The following is a 23,346-nucleotide window of genomic DNA, read 5'->3' on the forward strand; positions in this document are numbered from 1 at the left end:
TGTACGTAAAATATTTTGATTAACAATGTATGTTTAATCAAAATTATTTTTATAGGTGATCATGATATATAGATACAGAAATAAAATAAAATGATATTGTTAAACTAATACATTTGATGTAATTTGAATTGATTTGGTTGTGCAGTGAGCTGAAGGAAATTAAGGGGTTCAAGCTTCCACGTCTAATCTCAAACAAACTCATGGATGCTGGATTTGAGTTCAAGAATAGCATTGAGGATATGTTTAAGGATGCAATTGAATGCTGCGTGGATAAGGGATTTCTTTGAGATCTCTAGTTCTCTACTAAAGCCATTAATTAATAAGTTAAGAAAAGAATAATAACTTCACTATCTAAGACAATGACTAAAACTCTAAAAGTGGTTTAATAAGCAATAATTCATAGAAGATGGCAAATGTATAAATGTTTAATCATCTGAACCCTAGGTGTGAGACATACTATAAATTATTATGCCGTATCGCATATATATGTGTGTGATGTTATATGTAAAATTCTTTTTATTAACTAACTTCAACTAATTTAATCCAACCGCAACTAAAAATATTCTCAAGAATACACGTGTACACACGCTTTACTTCAATACTCAGCAACCTTTTCAATTTTCATTTACTTAAAACCAAAACCATTCATCTACTAATTCCAAATAAAATATTCAAAATTCAAAATCGTTCAAAATCGAAAAATTTTCCACACACTCAAAATCTTCTCATATCAACAATCTCAAACCCTAAGCAAAGAGACTCAACATTAGAACACAAAAACTCAATTATTTGTTTGCTCAGGTTTATTATTTTTATGCTGTGGTGTATTATTTATGTGTTGTTACCTATTATTTCTCAACCAGTTCAATGTCTTCTACTTTTTACTCGCAAAGACATATAATTAAGAGGAATGAACATAAAAGGACAATATTAATGAAGTGGAGATTATTTACATGTAGACTGCTTGAGAAGACTAAATTTGAGTGCAGCTTAGCTTGATCATCATATATAGTGTGTTATTAATGCCTACAATCAATGTTTCTGTAACGACCTAACGCTATCCTAACTCTTCCATTTCTGTGGTCTATTATTTGCGTTGTTGTCTATAAGTGCTACGTAACCAAAATATATTAATTAATAATTAACCAAATTTTTATTGAGGTCACATATGAGTTTAATTAGAATATTAGATATAATTTATTCTGTTTTTAAACCCAAATTCACAATAAACGCGTGTATAACAACATCTATAACTAAAGAAATAATAAATGCACCGTTATCCTCAAATTTATGGTAATTATTGTGCTTGTAATCAATCAAATATGCTATATTTTTTCTTCCACATTCAAATTGAAAATCACATCTAATCCGTTGCTCAACTCTGGCCCACAACCATTATAATCTCGAACCTGGTATAGCTGGCAGATATACTCTCCCCAACAACCTCCCCACTCAGGCCAGTACCATCCTAACAAATCCGGATGAATAACAAACCTTAGACCCCGTCAAACCTGCAACAAAGATACGAATAACAAATCTGATCCATATAACAAATTACTCAAACAACTCACTATAAAGACCCATAAACTATTGATCTAAAGGTACGCAATTCATTCTAGTTTCTACTCTGAACTCTCTCACACTCATACTTACTTGAGCGTTGGAGTCCCTTTACAGGTATCCAACGCCGCCTCCCCACAAGAAGACAACGTTCCCCACTCTTTACTCCAAGGAAAGCTGATGCGTAAGCATTTTTCCTATTTTTTCCTAGTGAATTTGCATTTAAATTGTTAAGTTTTATCAAGAATTAACTATCTTTTAGCTACTATGGATGCTACTTTGAGTCTTGTGCAATTCTGTTTATTTTAGGTAGCATTCAGCTGGATTTGATGGAGTTTCTACAGCACAAGAATTAAAGGAGACGCGTGCGCGTACCTGACGCGTGCGCGTGATTTGGAGTTTTCCATGGCGATGCGTGCGCGTACCTGACGCGTACGCGTGACACGTGAAGAAGACCATCGACGCGTACGCGTGACTGACGCGTACGCATGACGTCCGTCACATGCAGAAAACGCTGATTCCTGTTAATTCAAATTTAAACTTAAATTTTAAATAGGAAAAGATATTAATTTTAGTTTTAGAAAGATAGATTTTAAATTAATTAGGATTAGATATAAAAGGGGAATTAGTTAACTTTTCGTTGGACCTCAGCCCAATTTACAATCCTTACTTTCTCTCTGAACTATGAGCAACTAAACCTCCACTCTTAAGGTTAGGAGCTCTGTCTATTGTATAGATTGATTTTATTATTTTTCTATTTTAATTCATGTATTGACTTATATTTAAGAATTGTCTTCGTTCTTTATTTTATAAATTTGGGTAGAACGGAAGTATGACCCTCTTTCTAATTGAGTTCTTGTAAAACTTGGAAAAGCTGTTTACTTGAATAACAGCTTGAAAACAATTTCTCCTAAATTTTAATTATCTGGATTTAACGGGATACGTGACATATAATCCTCTTTTATTTGGGTAATTAGAGTTTTTGTGGCATAATAAACTAGAATTAAGCTCCACCTTCTAATTGGAATTAATTGACCAAGAAATTGGCGTTTGATGAATTTTAGAGGAGACTAGAAAGGTCTAAGGAATTAGGGTCTAGTCACATATAGTTTGCCATGAATTAAATCTTACATAATTAAAATAAATTAATAAGAAAAGTCAATCTAGAAAATAAATAACTTTGAAACCTTAACTGTTTCTCCATATTTTATTCCCAACTTATTTACTTGCCTTTCTTTAATATTCTTGCTATTGTTTAATGTCTTTGAACTCTCAAACATTATTTTTTGTTTGCCTAACTAAGTAAATCATTTAACCATTGTTGCTTAGTCCATCAATCCTCGTGGGATCGACCCTCACTCACCTGAGGTATTACTTGGTACGACCTGGTGTACTTGCCGGTTAGTTTGTGGTTATAAAATTCCGCACCAAGTTTTTGACGCCGTTGCTGGGGAATTGATAGTGATTAACAACTATAAGTTGTTTGATTGCTTAGATTAGGCGTTTTAGTTTTGATTTTTTTTTAATTTTTGCTTAGTATTTTCGAAATTTTTTTTATAAATAAATAGCACCAATATTTTTCCTTAATTTCTGAAATTAAGTTTGGTGTCATCTAGTTAATTTTATTTTAATTTCCTTGTTTATTTTCCCTTTTAATTTTTGAATTTTCTGTCTAATTTCAGTTATCATTTTCGAAATTTATTTATTTATTTTATTTAGTATTTTTATTTTATTATTTTACACAGGTTACTTCACAGGGACTTCTCTGCACTCTGACATAGAGAATCCCATCTTTTCTTGTCTTCTGTTTGTTTATGCGCAGGAACAGAGACAAGGAACATCTCTTAGACTTTGATTCTGAACCTGAAAGAACTCTCAGGCAGCGTTTGCAACAAGCAAGACTTTGCAAGGCTGCAGAATTCACTATGGATCACAATAATGCTGTTAATGCCAATGTGGCAAATCCGAATGGGAATGAAGAACAAAGGAGAGTGTTTGGCTCTTACTCTACTCCTACTGCAGATCTTTATGGAAAAAGTATTGTGGTGCCTCCTATAGCTGCGAACAACTTTGAGTTGAAGCCACAATTGGTCATCCTGGTGCAACAAAACTGCCAGTATCATGGTCTGCCCCACGAAGACCCAAATCAATTTATTTCTAACTTTCTGCAGATTTGTGCACTACTACATTTTAGACTTTTAGTAACATTTACCTTGTAATATTTATTAAAATGTTAGTAATTATCTTAAAATTAAATATTAAATAACATTTATACTCAAATGTTTTAATTTTTTGAAAAACTTATAAAAAAGTGTTGCCTATTCTCAACTTAGATCCCAAAATCCAAATACGCGTTTTCGTTCTCATTGTCAGTTCCTTATTCTTGCTACTAGTGCTCTGAAATGGTGAAACCACCTCTCCATCCTCTTCAATTTCTTGCTCCACCTCTTCAATTTGTGGCTCCCATCGTCGATCTCATGGTTCTCAAATGGAAACCACAAATCGCCTGCTCTACCTGAATCTGCCTCTTCATTCTCTCATTCGCTACTATCATGGAAGTCGCCGCCATCATCACCGCCATTGTGATGATAGGCAAGGATATCTCGAATTTAATCTAAAATTCCTGCTCTAAGATCTGAATTGGAAACTCTCGAGGTATGTAATTAATCTATTACTTCTCTTATCTTTCTCTGAAGTAGTAATTGCATGAGAAATGAAAATAGTAACTTCTGCAGATCGATAGTAACTAATTAATTGTATTTCTCACTCAACTGATTGAAATTTCTCATGATCTGCAATTAAAATTACTCATTTCGATTTACAATTGAAAAACGATATATAGTTACTCACAGGTAACATTTTTTACGAAAGTTCTTCGTGCTTTTGGGAGTGCATTTAAGGTGTTTGAAGAAATGCCTTAAAGAACATTATATTACTATATATCTTATATCTTATAACTTTTCAACAGTGTGTTTATTTGTTTTGACCCATATCAATTTAACCCCAACCAAATGTGCCCTCATTGTATTCGGATAATTGTAAATTCTCTTGTGAAGATAATAATTCAAACTTAAATAAAGATGCAAAACATTAAGAACAATTTTTTGGAGCAACTGTCGAAATCCAACTTCTAAAGGAAATAGATGGTTACTGCCTTAGCCAACTATTTATTTGGTTAACTTATGCTTTGTATTTGTATTTGATTCTAAGGCTTACTCTTTTGAATGGAAGCCATGTGCAGGTCAATACCATTGCAGGTCAATACCATAAGGAAAAAAAAATTATAGCAGCTAACTAGGTAAAGTAACAAAGTTAATGAGATCTTAGTATGGCCTTTGTTTTAAGATTTTATCAACTTTAGTTAGACATAATTTATTCTAATGTCTGCTATAAAATATTTTTTAAGATTAATAATTAGTTTTAGAAGACTCATTCGTATATTTTAATAAGATTAAATTCTCATATGAAAGATTAGATGACATAAAAAAAAAAAGAAGACAAATATACACATAAAAAATTACATGAAAAATAGAATTATACATAAATTATTTAATGAGTCAAACATACACATAAATTATATGCTCCGTTGATCACGTCTATTAGAAGTGCATGTGTTACGTTTTCTTCCACCTGTCAATGGACACAAAACTTGTGTACAATATGTGTCCACCACTAGAAATTTGCCTCACCAAAATAGAGACAAAATACACATCTCTATGATGTTTGTGTAACTATATATCCTTTATAAACTTGTATCTCACAAAAGAAACATACATGTGCCATGGCGTCTTATATTTGTAGTGAACATGGATAGCTACATTTGATCTCATTAACTAATATTTATTTGGTTTTTTGGGGGGTTGCATAGTAAGTAGAAATAACTGAATCTCATACAAGTTTTCAGATGCCTATTAGTTCAAAGAAGTGAAGTTCTTCAAATAAGTTTCTTGAGCTGCAAATTTAATTAAAATCATGGCTTGTTTTGTTGAGTTGAATTTTAAAGGTTTTTCGCGTATCAAGTTATTGAAGGAGGTGAGGCGCAGTTAAATGCTGGATCTCTTTCATGTGAGTACTCATGGTCTTTTGTTTTTGTTTTCTTCATATGATACCTTTCATTACTTTTTACCCCTTTTTGTTTTGACTTATTATTTTGAGCCTTACGGTTTACTGGGTTATTGTCATTTTTGCCTTCAATTGTCTCAGCCATAAGCATCCAAGGTACCATGACACAATCATGGAAAAGTTCTCTAAAGGTATTGAACAGCTCTTTGAAGGTATATTCAATACTTGATGACAATTTTTGAGCTTCTATTTTGTCTTCTTGAAGGAAGGAGTGACTTGCCAGTTCTCTTTGGATGGGATTATGATATTCTAATATTTAAAGTTTGATTAAAAATATTTTAGGAATAAATAAGTTTAAAAGTATGAAAGAAATATTTTTATCGAAATATTTTTACATAGAAATATGATTAAAAAGAGAAGGTTTAATTATGCGGATATATTCGATATCCGATCCGACCCGATCCGCAAATGTGCGGATCGGATCCGGCACTAAAAAGTGCGGATATCATATCCGATCCGATCCGATAGAAATTGTGCGGATCGGATCGAATTTTCGGCCATATCCGATCCGATCTGATCCGCGGACACCCCTATCAGGAATTGCTACATAGGAAGATCGTTATGATGATACGAACTTGTAGGCGAGGATAATCCGGTGAAGCAGGTGAATTATGAATTTTGTGCACCGCTGCTGTTGTTACTGTATTTCGGTTTAAGACATAAGATGTTTGGTTTATCTAGAGCTAACTTGTAGTGCCTGTTTTGAGGATTCAGTCAGATATAGAGATAGAACTTACATGGGGGAATGTTAAAGAGGAGAGAGTGGTCAGAGATAGAAAAGCTTTCTTGCTGCACAGTCAATTTGTTGATACCTCGATATTCATGGCCATCAAGGCAATACAGCATGTCATGGAATCCAATATAAAGACTGAATCAAATTCTCCAAGTTCAATTCTGCATGAAGAGCGCGTAGGAGACTTGTCAGTTGTTGTCAAATGCGATATTCGCAATGGAAATAGAGTTTAAGTGCTATAAGTATTTTTTTCTCATTTTATTTGCATCATGAAGCAAACTTATACAATAATTATTAATTAATAAAAGAGTCTATAAAAATTTTATTTTGTGAATTTGTGAATTTAATGAAATATTTTATGTTGTAGTAATTAATTTTAGTATATTTATATTGTGTATAATATAAAATAAAAAATAGTATAATATAACTAAAAAAATATTACTAAAGATCTTTTGTAACATTTTTTAAGTGTTACAAAAAATATCTAAGGTAACATTTTTTAAGTGTTACAAAAAATATCTATGGTAATATTTTTCTAAGTGTTACAAAATATATCATTTGTAATATTTCTTTAAGTGTTACTTGGAAAGATCTATTGTAACATTTCTCATAATACTACTATAGAAAATCTATTGTAACATTTTTATTAAATGTTATTAAATCTTTAAAAAAATATTAGTAAAACACTTTAGTAACATAGGGTATATTTAACATTTGTTAAAATGTTACTAATATACATAGATAACATTTTAATATGATTTAGTAACATTTTTTAAATGTTAGTAAAAGTCAAGTATGTAGTAGTGTATACGCTCCATTTATGTTTAGTTCTTGAAATTATCGAATTTTACTTTTTGTTGAATGATGCATTTATGACAATCTCATTATATATGTTATGTTTGCATATATATATATATATATATAATTTAGTTTGTTATGTTATTTGTTGTTTTATTTGGTTGGAAATTCTTTAAATTAATCTGTAACTAATAAATAAAAATTGAATAAACAAACACTAAATGTTACATAAAATATCTATCGTAATATTTTTTAAGTGTTACAAAAAATATCTATGATAATATTTTTTTAAGTGTTGCAAAAACTATCTATTGTAACATTTCTCTAAGTGTTACTAAGAAATATCTACTATAACATTTCTCAAAATATTACTATAGAATATCTTTTGTAATATTTTTACTAAATGTTATTAAATCTTTAGAAAAATATTAGTAAAACTCTTTAGTAACATAGGGTATATTTAACATTTGTTAAAATGTTACTAATATACATAGGTAACATTTTAATATAATTTGGTAACATTTTTTAAATGTTAGTAAAAGTCAATTATGTAGTAGTGGTGATACTGTGAAGACAAATGGAGTGAACCCAGAGGTGTACAAACTCATGCTCTTTCTGTTTGCTCTGAGGGATGGAGCAAAGCTATGGCTAGATTCCCAACCCAAGGAGAGTTTGGATACTTGGGACAAGTTTGTTACTAAGTTTCTTACTAAATTTTTCCCAGCAAAGAAGCTGACTAAGCTTAGGGTGGAGGTTCAAACATTCAGGCAGAAGGATGGTGAAACTCTTTATGAAGCTTGGGAGAGATACAAGCTATTGACTAGGCAATGTCCTCCGGACATGTTCTTCAAATGGACCCAACTATATATCTTTTATGAAGGCTTGGGTGAAATGTCCAAGATGTGCTTAGATAATTCTGCAGGTGGTTCATTGCACAAGAAGAAGACACCGGAGGAGACTATTGAGCTAATTGAATTGGTTGCTAGCAACCAATATTTATACTCATCTAACAGGAATCCTGTGAACTCTGAGACTCCTTAGAAGAAGGGTGTTATGGAAGTAGAAGCTTTTAATGCTCTTTTTGCTCAAAATAAGCTTATGTCTCAGCAAATAAGTCTACTTACTCAATAGATGGGTGGCATGCAAGTCTCAGCTATCAACACCCAAAACTCACCTCAGGAAGTCTCTTATGACAAGACAGGTAATTTTGTACAAAATGAGAATTATGATTATGCTCAATCTTTTTCTGAATAGGTCAATTACATGGGGAGTGTTTCTAGAAATCCCAACAATGATCCCTATTCACAGACCTACAATCAGGGGTGGAGAAATCACCCAAATTTTGGGTGGAGGGACCAACCTCAGAAACCTCAGAATTTCAACAATAATTCTCAGGGAGGCTTCCAACAGAAAAATCACAATAAACGCCAATTTTTATCTCATCAACAACAACCACCTCCGCAGGCAAATTCTAAATCCCAAGAAGATTCTAATTGGGAGATGATGAGGAGTTTTGTGCAGGAAACCATAGCATCAATCAAGAATTTGGAGATTCAGATGGGTCAAATAGCCACAAGAGTTAATGAAATTGATCAGAGGACCACTAATAGCCTTTCTGGTAACACAATTTCAAATCCAAGAGAGGAATGCAAGGCTATCACCTTGATAAGTGGACAAGTGAAAAGTATAGAAGCACAAGTTAATGAGGAGCCCGTTGAAAAAAAAGATTGCAAGGTTATTCAATTGAGAAGTGGTAAAATAGCTGGCTCTGAGACCAAGGTCAATGAAGAGTTAGTTGAAAAATAAGCTTCAGATGAGAAGAAGGAAGAAATAGAGCACGTCTCTCCAAAACGTGCAGACAACCCATTTCCAGACTCTCTTGACACTTATCCTACACTGCCAAAGGCTCCTGAGTACAAGCCTAAAATGCCATATCCTCAGAGACTTCAAAAGGAGACCAAGGACAAGTAGTTTTCAAAGTTCTTGGAAGTCTTCAGAAAGTTACAAATCAATATTCCTTTTGCTGAGATTTTGGAACAAATGCCTCTTTATGTCAAGTTCATGAAGGAGTTTTTGTCAAAGAAGAAGCCTTTAAAAGGAGATGAGACAGTGGTCCTGACTAAGGAATGTAGTGCCATAATTTAGAATAACTTGCCAAGGAAGATGCCAGATCCAGGGAGCTTCCAAATTCCATGCACCATTGGGAGCACAACCTTTGAGAAAGCATTATGTGATCTGGGAGCAAGCATCAATTTAATGCCCTTGTCTGTGATGAAGAAGCTGCAAATCCTAGAGGCACAACCCACAGGGATAGCATTACAGATGGCAGACAAATCTATGAAGCCTGCATATGGATTAGTGGAAAATATCTTGGTCAAAGTGGGTAAGTTCTTCCTCCAAGCAGATTTTGTGATTCTTGACACAATGGAAGATGAGAATGCCTCTATAATCCTAGGAAGAACTTTCCTAGTCACTGGAAGAGCTCTAATTGATGTAGAAGTTGGTGAAATAGTGCTCAGAGTGCATAATGAGCAACTGGTCTTTCATGTCTTCAAAGATATACATTCAGCAGGTAAAGAAGAGAGGTGCATGCAGACTGAGCTTATTGATCCAAACCTTCAAGAACCCCCTGATGATGCACAGTAGAAATTGTAGCTCAAACCTCCTTTAGTGACAACCAATAAAATCCCTCCTGATATCAAACCTAAGTTTAGTGTCGGGAATGCATCATCCACCAAGGAGGAGGTTCCCAAAAAGAAGAAAATACCAGGGGATGAAAAAACAAAAAGATTCCCACTGAAGGTTTCTCCCCAGGAATGAAGGTGGTGTTGACTAGCAATCCAGTGTGGATTTATACAGTAAACAGAATCCTCTCTCTGGAGCATATTGAGCTAATTTATGGAGACACAGGAAAGAAGTTCAAAGTAAGGGGTGAAGAGCTGAGCCCCTATGATCCTCCTCCTTAGAGGAGCTGACCGTCAAGCTAGTGACAGTAAAGAAGCGCTTGTCGGGAGGTAACCCGATAATTTCGTATCCTTAGTCATCTTTCGTAGTAGTAGTTTTCTTACTTCTTTGATTTTTATTGAGTTTTTACTGTTTTTCTGATCATGCAGCTATTTTAGAACAGGAACCGAATACTTCAGGCGACAAAAAAAAAAGAGAGAGCACACGATGCGCAAGCGTCATTGACGCGTACGCGTCATATGTGTGTGCGTGAAAAATAAAATTTAACAGAGAGTTGAGCAGGAGTGGGGCTAGAATTGTGCTGGGCGCATAAGCCGCATCATGCATACGCGTACCTCACGCGTGCGCGTCGTTTGTGCAAATGGCCACCCACGCATGCGTGTCCCTGACGCGTACGCGTGACCCTGCAAATCGGCGTCAATGAATGTTTGGGCAGAGAGTTGTGCTGGCTTGGGGATGGAATTGTGCTAGAGGTACAAACTTGATCACGCGTACGCGTCCCTGACGCGTGCGCGTCCTTTCCCCTAATTGCCATCCACGCGTGCGCGTGCATGACGCGCGCGCGTCATATGAAAATTTTGGTTCCCAGGCCACGCGAACAGAGAGTTGTGCGTGCGCGCGGCCGCCTTCGCACGATTCGCACAAACTAAATCCATGCGTATACGTCGCTTGAAATTAGTGCGATGCACGCGTACGCGTCCCTTACGCGTACGCGTCGCATGCAACACCCAAATTAAACCCCTCAGCGCCTGATTTCAAATCATCCACCCCCCATCCTAATTCTCTCTTGTTCTTTTATCTTTTTATTCTTCTTTCATCTTACTATTTGTTTTTGTTTTCAGTTTTTCTTTGCTTGAGGATAAGCAAACCTTTAAGTTTGGTGTTGTCGCTACGCTTATGGCTTTTCTGCTTATTTTAATAGCACCAAAGGGAGATGAATGTTCTTCATGGAGGAATGAGATGGCCACTAGCATAACTGAGGTGGTTGAGTTCCTTTCATTCTATTTCTCTTTCGTTCTTATTTTGTTGTTTTCTGTTTTCTGTTGCTTTGATTGCGTGCATGGTCTTTAGTACTTTCAGTTCTTAGAATTAGTTTCATTATGTTTTTTGTCTCATGAACCACTCACTGAACTTGAATCTAAAAAGAAAAAGAAAAATAAGTGATATATTGCATGAGAAATTGAGTTTATATTGAAGAGTAGTCTTATTCACTTAAATGTGGTGGTATTTTCTGTGATTCTGAATGCATGATATGAACAGTGCATATTTAAATTTGAATCAAAGAATGTTGATGTACAAAGAACAGGGATTTAGAGAATTATTATGACTTCTCTGAAATAAACAAAAATTTAATCATTGAAGCAAAAGAAACAGCATTGAAAAAAAAAGATATAAAAGCAAGGTCCAAGGCTCTGAGCATCAATGACTAGGGAGGTCAGACATGATTAAAAGCTCAAAGAGTTGTTTCCCTCGTTATATGCTTGTGGTGTTCTTGTGTCAAGTAATTCTTGAGACAAAACATTTAGAGTCGAGATCAATTGCAATTAGCAGAGTATGCCAAAGGCTTTGAGCACCACTGTCTGGGAGTCAGAACTTAAAGAGAATTCCCCAGTTAAGTGCTTCTGGTGTTTCTGTGTCAAGTAAAACTTGAGACAAAACATTTAAAGTCACGGCTAGGCTCAAGGTGCAAAGCACAAAATAAAAGAAAAAATTGCTGTGTTCAAGGGTTAAATTGAGTTACAAAAGATCAGAGAATTCATAATATTATCCGGATTCTAATTCCGAATGACAGTGACATCCTTTTGATTCAAAGGAGAGTGAGATGCCAAAACTATTCAGGATTGCAGTTGTAAACCTCACTATAAGAAGAGACATGATCTTAATCGAACTCTCATTCTCGTGCAAATTCACATTTTAAGCTTATATTAATTTGGTCAATTCAAGTTTGGTGTTGTGATGCGTGAGCATCTTTCCTATTTTTCCTAGTGAATTTGCATTTAAATTGTTAAGTTTTATCAAGAATTAACTATTTTTTAGCCACTATGGATGCTACTTTGAGTCTTGAGCAATTCTATTTATTTTAGGTAGCATTCGGCTGGATTTGATGGAGTTTCTGCAGCACAAGAATTAAAGGAGATGACAGCGAGGAGCGACGCGTGTGCGTACCTGACGCGTGCGCGTGATTTGGAGTTTTCCATGGCGACGTGTGCGTGTACCTGATGCATACGCGTGACACGCGAAGAAGACCATCGACGCGTACGCGTGACTGACGCGTACGCGTGACGTCCGTCACATGCAGAAAACGCTGATTCCTGTTAATTCAAATTTAAACTTAAATTTTAAATAGGAAAAGATATTAATTTTAGTTTTAGAAAGATAGATTTTAAATTAATTAGGATTATATATAAAAGGGAAATTAGTTAACTTTTCATTGGACCTTAGCCCAATTTACAATCCTTACTTTCTCTCTGAACCATGAGCAACTAAACCTCCACTGTTAAGGTTAGAAGCTCTGTCTATTGTATGGATTGATTTTATTATTTTTCTATTTTAATTCATGTATTGACTTATATTTAAGAATTGTCTTCGTTCTTTATTTTATGAATTTGGGTAGAACGGAAGTATGACCCTCTTTCTAATTGAGTTCTTGTAAAACTTGGAAAAGCTGTTTACTTGAATAACAGCTTGAAAACAATTTCTCCTAAATTTTAATTATCTGGATTTAACGGGATACGTGACATATAATCCTCTTTTATTTGGGTAATTAGAGTTTTTGTGGCATAATAAACTAGAATTAAGCTTCACCTTCTAATTGGAATTAATTGACCAAGAAATTAGCGTTTGATGAATTTTAGAGGAGACTAGAAAGGTCTAAGGAATTAGGGTCTAGTCACATATAGTTTGCCATGAATTAAATCTTACATAATTAAAATAAATTAATAAGAAAAGTCAATCTGGAAAATAAATAACTCTGAAGCCTTAACTGTTTCTCCATATTTTATTCCCAACTTATTTACTTGCCTTTCTTTAATATTCTTGCTATTATTTAATGTCTTTGAACTCTCAAACATTATTTTCTGTTTGCCTAACTAAGTAAATCATTTAACTATTGTTGCTTAGTCCATCAATCCTCGTGGGATCGACCCTCACTCACCTGAGGTATTACTTGGTACGACCCGTGCACTTGCCGGTTAGTTTGTGGTTATAAAGTTCCGCACCAAAAGCCAGTTCAAGCATTAGCAGAACGAGTTATACCTCGGAGCTCACTTTCACACAGGAACATTTGGCGCCCACCGTGGGGCTCAAATCTCTCTAACCCCACTTTTTTTTATTCTGTATATCTCTTCATTTCCTTTTGCAGGGCACAAGAGATGGCGGACGAGCACAGTCACGCTCCCTCCATCAATCAGGCGGAGATCTTGGCAATCAATGAGGCCTTCAGGGCCAAAAATCAAAGAACGGCCAAACTCCTACGACAGATGGAGCATGAGCACAGCAAAGGAGAGCACAAAAATTCTGAAAACAAGGACGACAATGACGAGCACACCTCGGAAACTAAACACACCATCCCAAAGACCACAAAAACAACCACCAAAAGAACCAACCCCTTCACAAAAGAAGTTATGAACTTTGAAATGCCTAAAAACTTCACCTTACCTTCAACCCTCAAACCCTACCAAGGAATAGGATACCCGAATGTCCACGTCACCAAGTTCCACGCTATGATGTTCATGAATAAGGAGTCTGACCCGATCTTATGCCGAACCTTTCCAACCTTCCTGGACGGAGCCGCCTTAATCTGGTTCTCCAACCTACCCAAAGGCTCCATCTCAAACTTCGATGAACTGGCCGACCAGTTCGTCAATCATTTCGCCGCATCCAAAATATATGTCCACAATTTCGATTACCTGAGCACCATCAAACAAGGACCGAACGAAAGCCTGAAAGACTACATGACTAGATTTACTGAAGCAACCAACGAAATACCCAACCTAAACCCTGAAGTACACCTCCACGCCCTAAAAAGTGGCCTCCGACCAGGGAAATTCCAGGAGTCCATAGTGGTTGCGAAACCAAAAACCTTGGCCGAGTTTCGAGAAAAGGCAACGAATCAGATCAAAATCAAAGAATTCCGAGCACTGCGAAGAGCGGAAAAACCTACCACAAATAGGGAAGAAGAAAGACGAAACAGACACCCAACCGGCAGAACAGAGCAGAGATCATTCAGATTAACTCCTAAGTTCGATAGCTATACCCCCCTTAACACAAAAAGGGAGGATATTATAAAGGACATACTACACTCAAAGATCATCAAACCCCCAAACAGAGCTGGTACATACCAGGACCAGCGACATGTGGAGAGATCAAAGTATTGTGCCTTCCACCAAAAGTACGGTCATACCACAAACGACTGCGTAATAGCAAAGGACGTCCTTGAGAAGCTGGCCCGCTAGGGACTGCTCGACAAATACATTGACACCCGAGGACGAAGGCGGAATGCGGAAGACCTCGGCCAACAACCCAAAGCAACTGAAAATTCCCGAGACAAAGGGAAGAAGGTAGACAGCGATGTCAATCCACCATGTAGGATAATAAACTGCATTTCTGGTGGTTTTGCAGGTGGCGGATGTACAAACTCGGCACAAAAAAGGTCATACCGAGCTATGATGACGATGACAGAATCCACCCCATCCCAACCCGTTGACAAGGACAAGCCAGAAATTTCATTCGTCCCCAAAGACTATAAAGCAAACGATCGAAGCTTAGATGACCCGGTTGTCATCACAGCACAAGTCGGGGAACCATTAGTAAAGAAGATCCTAATGGACCCAGAAAGCAGCGCCGACGTACTTTTCTACTCAACCTTCCAAAAGATGAAACTAAGCGACAAGAACCTCCAACCATCTTCCGGAGAACTGGTAGGTTTCTCAGGTGAGCGTGTCTCCATTCGAGATTATATTTGGTTACAAACCACCTTCGGGGAATATCCCAACAGCAAGACAATAGACATACAGTATCTTGTTGTAGACTGCAGAAGTCCATATAACATCATTTTAGGCAGACCATCTTTGAACGTATTCAATGCTATTGTTTCTACTGTGCATTTTTGTGTTAAGTTTCTTTCACAGGACCACAAAGTCATTACTATCCATGGAGACCAGAAAGAAGCCAGACAGTGCTATAACGCCAGTCTGAAAAATGAACAGCCAAAACAACCCAAACAACAATACGTCCAAGCAGTATATAACTCGGATCAACTGCCTGCCCTGGCTGATCTGGACCCCAGAACTAACCACCAAGAGCGGCCGATGCCAACAGATGATTTAAGTAAAATTCAATTAACCAAGAACGACGAATCCAAGTGTACATACCTCGGGAACGCACTTAAAAAAGAAGAACAGAATCAACTGACCGAGCTACTAAGACACAACGCTGGCCTATTTGCATGGACCCCAGCAGACATGCCAGGAATAGATCCTAACGTCATTTGCCATAAGTTGGTCATCAATCTAACAGTCCGACCTATAGCCCAAAAGAAACGACACCTCGGCACCGATAAGAGAGCAGCCTCTTTGGAAGTGACTCAAAAGCTACTCAACGCTGGCTTCATCAAAGAACTCAGATACTCCACTTGGTTAGCCAATGTGGTAATGGTAAAAAAGAACAACGGTAAGTGAAGGATGTGTGTGGACTATACAGACCTTAACAAGGCCTGTCCAAAGGATGCATACCCCCTCCCGTGCATTGATAAACTTGTTGATAACTCTTCTGGTTTCCAATGTTTAAGTTTCATGGATGCCTATTCTGGCTATAATCAAATCCTTATGCATAAATCTGACCAAGATAAAACTGCCTTTATTACTGACAATGGAAATTTCTGTTATAAGGTTATGCCATTTGGGTTAAAAAATGCAGGTGCTACCTACCAACGACTCATGGACAAAATTTTCACAAGTCAAATCGGACGAAACATAGAAGTCTATGTCAATGATATGGTGGCAAAATCAACACACACGGCAAACCACGTTAAAGACCTAACGGAGATATTCCAACAACTCCGAAGGTACAATATGAAGCTTAATCTTGATAAATGTGCTTTCGGAGTACATAGTGGAAAATTCCTCGGCTTCATGCTCACTTGCCGAAGTATTGAAGCAAATCCCGAAAAGTGCCAGGCAATCTTAAACATGAGAAGCCCAAAGATAGTCAAGGAGGTCCAACAACTAACTGGCCGACTCGCAGCCTTAGCCAGGTTTCTGCCTTGAGTAGCCCGCCGATCACATCATTTTTTCAAAAATTTACGGAAACAAGAAGAGTTTCACTGGACCGAGGAATGCGAAACAGCTTTCACCGAGCTCAAGGCCATACTTTCAGCCCCTTCAATCCTCCAAACTCCAAAAGCTGGTAAACCGCTCTATCTATATTTATCTATTACTGACCAGGCTATCAGTTCTGTCTTTGTAACAGAAGCAGAAAAGCAGCAATACCCGGTGTACTTCATCATCAAATCTCTTCAAAACGCCGAGATCCATTACCCAAAGATAGAGAAACTGGCTCTAGCTCTGGTCACAACGGCCAGACGCCTATGACACTACTTCCAAAGCCACACCATCGTGGTCTGAACAGAACAACCCTTAAGACAAATACTGACGAAGCCCGAGCTAGCAGGAAGATTAATCAAATGGTCGATCGAGCTGTCAGAGTATGACATCCAATACCAATCCAGAGGAGCCATTAAATCCCAAGCACTAGCCGATTTCATTGCAGAACTCACTACAGAAGAGCAAGATCCTGAAGATAACATATGCACACTATATGTTGATGGAGCCTCAAACAGTAAAGGTTCCAGAGCAAGAATACTCCTCAAAGACAAACATGGAACACAATTCGAGCAATCCCTGCAATTTACTTTTCATGCAAGCAATAACCAAGCAGAGTACGAAGCTTTAATAGCAGGACTTTGATTGGCTCACACAATGGGAATAGCACATTTAAACGTCAAATGCGACTCCCTCCTTGTGGTGCAATAGGTAATAGGTAGTTTCCAGGTAAAAGACCCATTGTTAGAAAAATACAATATCATAGTAAATAACCTCGTCAGAAATTTTCATAAATTTAATATATCCCACATACCTCGGGAACAAAATGATAGAGCAGATATTCTCTCAAAACTAGCAACAACAAGAAGTCAAATCACACCACCTACCTTATCCCAACTAACACTCGAAGAACCTAGTGTTATACTAACATCAATCTCGAGTATTTCGCAGGAAGACGACTGGAGATCACCCTTCATCACTTACTTACAAACAGGTCACATCCCCAGCAACATCCAAAATCAACGAAAGTTCAAACGAAGAAAGAATTTCTACACAATGCTCGAAGCCGACTTATACAAAGGAGGATTCACATGACCTCTGCTAAGATGCCTAAATACAGTAGAGGCCAAACTGGCAATAGATGAAGTCCATGAAGGAGTCTGTGGCACACACATCGGCGGTCGAAGCCTAGCTACCAAAATCCTCCGAGCTAGTTACTACTGGCCGACGTTACAACAAAATTGCATGAATAAAGTCAAACATTGCGACCACTGCCAACGTCATGCACTAATTATTCATAATCCAGCTGAGCAGTTACATACATCCGAGATATGCTGGCCGTTCAACAAATGGGGGCTAGATATCCTCGGACCATTTCTACCCGCTCCAGACCAGGTTAAATTTTTAATTGTCACCATAGATTACTTCACAAAATGGATAGAGGCTACACCATTGGCAAAAATCACTTCCGAAAAAATGATTTCTTTCGTATGGAAAAACATACTATGCCGCTTTGGTATTCCTCAATCCATCATCACCGATAATGGTAGGCAATTTATAGATCAAAAGTTCACAAATTTTTTACAAAATTTCAAAATAGTTCAACAGTTCTCTTCTGTCAAACATCCACAAACTAACGGCTTAGTTGAAGCCGCCAATAAGATCATTTTGCAGGCCTTAAAAAGAAGCTCGACGACTAAAAAAGAGAATGGGCTGAGCTCATTCTTGAAGTACTATGGAGCTATAACACAACTGAACAATCAGCAACAAAGGAAACACCATTCAGGCTAGTCTACGGAAGCGACGCAATGATACCAATCGAGGTATCCCTACCAAACAGCAGAATCACACATACAAGCGAAAGCGACAATGCCAAAAACAGAAGAGCCGAGCTCGACCTCGTAGAGGAAACTTGAGACAAATCTGCACTACAACAGACAGCGGCAAAACGAGCTATAGCTCGGAAATACAATAGGAAGCTCAAGACAAGGACATTCTCAGAAGGAGACCTCGTACTCCGAAAAGTTGAAGACATACGAAAGCCACAAGGACATGGCAAACTAATTGCAAATTGGGAAGGACCATTCAGAATACACAAAGTCGTCAGCAAGGGAGCATACAAAATACAAAGGCTCGATGGAACTATACTACCAAACACTTGGAACATATCCTCTCTGAAAATGTACTTCAGTTAGTCTATAAGTCAGACATGGTGATGCACTCTTTTTCCTACTACCAAATTTTATCCCTAAGGAGGGTTTTGCTGGAGAGGTTTTAATGAGGCACACCACCCCGCACCTTTTGCAATCAAATTTCACACTAAGAAACACAACTATCTATATCCTATCTTACATTTCATTCGCGGGACTAAACTCAAACAAACAATACAAACTCTTCGACACATTCAATCTGTTGCAAAACAAATCAAAGATCACATACGTTTATCAAACCCAGTTCTCAACTTATTAAACTTCCTCCAAATGCACATAGTGCAAAATAAACACAGTCAAAAGTCTATGAATTGCACTGCTCGTGCATATTTCGTTTCACAGTCTTATGCACAGAACCAAAATGCAAGCTGTTTAGAGGTACGAAAAACAAAACCCTGTACCATACGTCATATCCTAATAATTCGATTCTTACAAACAAACACTAATATATCAACACTTTTTCCAAACAAACTTAAATATGAGATACGAACAAAGCCAAAATATTATCATAGTTGTTCGGCTAAAAGCCAGCAATTCATAACAAACAGCCGAAAGGCTAAGAGTCAAACAAAGTTAAAAAAATCTACATACGAAAAGAAAATCTGTTACAAACTAAGCACCAGGATTCTCGCCTTCACCTTCGACACCATCCTCATCATCCACCAAGTCATCACCTACGACCACCTTGCAAGGGTCCATCCTCGACAAATCAGCAGTAGGCACTAAAAACTTAATCTGCTCAACCGCCCTCTCAAACCCAGCCAAAAACATTTCCAAGCCATAGTCCTCTTTTTCAGCTTCCGCTTGTTTCTTCTTGGCACCAAGCACAACCAACCTAGCCTCAAGAGCTGTTTTTTCTTCACCAGATTTCTTTACCGAAGTTTCAGCAGTAGTCAGTTTCTCCCCTAACTGATTCACCATATCCAATGTATCACGCAGCTTGCTACTCTTCTCCAAGTTCTCCCACATAAGTTGGTCCATCGCAGCCTTATCAAAAGCAGTCCTCGAATGCTTCAGCTCCTCAGTCCGACCAATGCACATCAACCGAGCACCAACCACCTGACACAGAACATACAAACAACATCAGCACAACAAAACCAATACATCTACAAACATACTAAAATACTAATCACCTGCAAGTACTGGGCCACCCCAACATCTCCGACTTCATGAACAAGTTTCACATCCGCAGGGCTCTGACCATGTTCATCGGCCAGCATAGTAAACGGGAAATGCTCACTCCACAGCAACGTCATATCTTTGTCACCACTATAACCATGTAACCCTTTTTGATTATCCGTAAACTTCTTAACTTGCTCCAGATCAATCTCCTTCAACTCACCTTTCTTTGCATCAGCCCTCTTACATTTCAAGCTGATTCTCTTAACTGGAGAAGGCTGATTTACCTCCCTTCCTTTCTCTGCCATAGTCTGGCTACTAGACCATTGCTTTTTCATGTTCTTACTACGGAAAAACAGCCGCAAGCTATCAGAAGTGACCTTAGGAGCCCTCCCAACTGCACAAATCGAAACAATCAGAAAACCAACCAAAAACTACAAAATACATAAACAAACAAAGAAACAAGCTTATTTACCTATATATTCAGATAACGCATCGCTATCAGTTTCAAGTTCTAAAATATCAACAACAAAAAGAAGGGAGGACGAGGATATATGGTTTACCAGAAATTCAACAACCATTTCATTTTCATACTCCATCCTATCCATACCAAAAATCTGCCTAGGTCTTGGAACCCAGAATAAAGGAAATGTCTCTAACAAACAATCATCAATATACCACAAAAAATCACTCTCAACAACACCAACCCTCAGAAACATAGATTTAAAACCCTTAAAGGAAGAACGGTATAAGCTGAAGATAGCACGGCCCGGGGCACTAGCAAGGTTCAACCAGTAACCCCTCTTTACCCCCTTACATTGAAACAGAGCAAAGAAAACCTTCAACAATGCCTCAATCTCCAATACACCCATCAAAATTTCGAAAGCCCTAACGAACGCCCAAGAATTTGGATGCAATTGTGATGGCGCACATTTTAACTGCATCAACACACCACGCTCAAACTCGGAAAAAGGAAACCTAACTCCTAACCCTACAAAAACAGCACTATACATATAAAAATACTCAAAACTTTCACCACAATGGAAGACACGGTCAGAAGCGTTGCATGGCAAAAATCTAAGATTAACCCCACTACCTACCCTAATCCAAGAGGATGGCGAACCCAATTGAGAAATACTCCGATCATCGTCAAACACAGACACCCAACCCTTCACAGACTCAGAAACCCACCCATAAGGATCCGCAGGATCCCAAACAAAAACTTCCTCAACAATTTTGTCGACATCATCCACCACCCCCTTCTTCTTCTTACCCTTAACCTTCTTCTCAACCATAACCCCTTTTCCCTTATCCATTAGTAAAGCAATAGGATAGAAGCAGAAGTAGAAAACACTAACCTTTTCTGCTCATTTTCAATCGCAGGGAAGAAGTAAAAATAGCAGCAGTAACCCAAAAGTCCACAAAATCCACCAGCCAACTAACCTAATCTTCAGGTAAACAGCAAAAATCACCCAAACAAACCCTTACCATTGATTTTGATTACCGTTTTCAAAATCAACGTCTCTGATCAATGACTATCCCTATTCCCAATAAAACTTTAAAAGCACTTCACACGTTTCCCGACAATTTCTCTCTCATCCAAATGTCTAGCCAATTTACCGCCAAAACACCAAGCTTGAACCATTTTTTCAAACGCCAACACCAAAACATGTCGATCTTGGGGGCTACCATCATACCCGGTTCCGAGCTATACAATAAGCTCGACCTGTTATACCTCGGCTCAGAAAAACAGGTCAAGCTTGGGGGCTATGATCCGTTACTCAATCCTGGCCCACAACCGCTATAACCTCGGAACCTGGTATAGCTGGCAGATATATTCTCCCGAACAACCTCCCTACTCAGGCCAGTACCATCCCAACAAATCCGGATGAATAACAAACCTCAGACCCCGTCAAACCTGCAACAAAGATACGAATAACAAATCTGATCCATATAACAAACCACTCAAACAACTCACTATAAAGACCCATGAACTACTGATCTAAAGGTATGCAATTCATTCTAGTTTCTACTCTGAACTCTCACACTCATACTTACTTGAGCGTTGGAGTCCCTTTACAGATATCCAACGCCGCCTCCCCACAAAAAAACGACGTTCCCCACTCTTTACTCCAAAAAAAGCCAGTTTAAGCATAAGCAAAACGAGCTATACCTCGAAACTCACTTTCACACAGGAACAACATCTAAATAGAATCACACTCAAAAGTCAAAACATACTCGCACAATTACCCAATCTCATATATCCAAAATAATTTGAAGTTTCTAGCGTGAAACAATTTGAAAGGAGGCCTTTGACGTAATTATTGCACAAAAAGGTCGAGTAAAACTCCAAGAAGGGAGAGAGAGGGCTTCACCACTTTAACATCTTGACGAGACATAGATATAGGGTTTGGACACTAATGGAGATCTACTAGTTTAGCTCTTTTGTTTGCTTGTTTTGCACACAATTGACTTATTATTATTTGTCTTAATTTTTTTAGATAATTGTTTTAGGTGCTGTATGTGAAATTTAATAACACCCCAATATTAATTTATTTAGGATGTTAATGTGTGTTATATAATTGGATGTTAATAATAAGGCGTTTGGATGTTATGTTGTATTATATTGTTTTAGGTTAGAATTGAAAAATTTTGGTTGTTAAAAATGATGAAGAATTAGATTTTTTTTGTTAAATATATTATTATATAATATAATTTTTTTATCAAAATATTTGTAAGATATTCTGTATTTATTAGAGTCTATTAATACTCTTCTTTTATGTTAAACGAACTTTGATTTTTATTTAATGAAATCTAATATTGTATATAAATGTGGCACATGTATTACGCATGTTTGTTGTGTTTATTTTAGACATACCCATCCCATAATATTGGATATTAATTACCTTAGTGTTATAGATATTTTTTCTTTAAAACTTATGCCATTAATTAATATAATTGCTTAATCTTACAAAAAAAAAAAATTGGTGGCTAATGCATTCTATTCTATATAATAGAGGTTATGAAGGAGATAATATATGACATATAAGCAAGGCCTAGCCAAATTTTAGGAAAGTTGAGGTGATAGGATTTGGTTGTGTTGGATGTTATTATTGATGTCCTTTTAGATATTAAATCTTGAATTTTCGGATATTATATTATCACATAAAATTTTTGTGTGATATAAAAATGATGGAATTATAATATTTGAATGTTATTTTACTCAAGTAAAGTTATGTACTTAAAATATGAATGGTAAATTTTTTTATTATTTTTTGAAAAAATATAGATGTTAATATCTTTTAATATATTGTGTTAATATAACATCTTTTAATGTAAAGAAGATTTAAAAATGAAATAAAATACACATTATATAATAAAAAATGGATGTTAAAGAAAACGGAAAAAGACAGTAAATGATTATGTAGTATGTTTTAGAAATAAAATTATTATTTTCAAATTCAAAAAATTGATGATTTATAACCTATTTGAATTATAATAAGACGTCAATCTTCAATCT

The 23,346-nt window shown here is 36.8% G+C and overlaps 2 protein-coding genes and 1 long non-coding RNA gene across 3 annotated transcripts in view; all 3 read left to right on the plus strand.

The window, feature by feature from the left end:
* Positions 1-287, plus strand: part of LOC107638006 (vestitone reductase-like) — a 5,958-nt gene extending 5,671 nt beyond the window's left edge. The window contains exon 5 of the mRNA XM_021122562.1: positions 156-287. Coding sequence (XP_020978221.1) covers positions 156-287 — 132 coding nt within the window. The remainder of the gene's footprint in view (positions 1-155) is intronic.
* LOC110271212 lies at positions 5,943-6,743 on the plus strand. The gene is made up of 2 exons (XR_002361665.1): positions 5,943-6,286; positions 6,397-6,743. It is a non-coding gene; the product is annotated as an uncharacterized LOC110271212 (long non-coding RNA).
* On the plus strand, positions 13,549-14,631 carry LOC107636996. Its single transcript, XM_016340456.1, has one exon. It carries the CDS (start codon positions 13,549-13,551, stop codon positions 14,629-14,631), a length of 1,083 nt encoding a protein of 360 aa, XP_016195942.1.

Source organism: Arachis ipaensis, chromosome B04 (assembly GCF_000816755.2).
Source record: "Arachis ipaensis cultivar K30076 chromosome B04, Araip1.1, whole genome shotgun sequence".
NCBI lineage: Eukaryota > Viridiplantae > Streptophyta > Magnoliopsida > Fabales > Fabaceae > Arachis > Arachis ipaensis.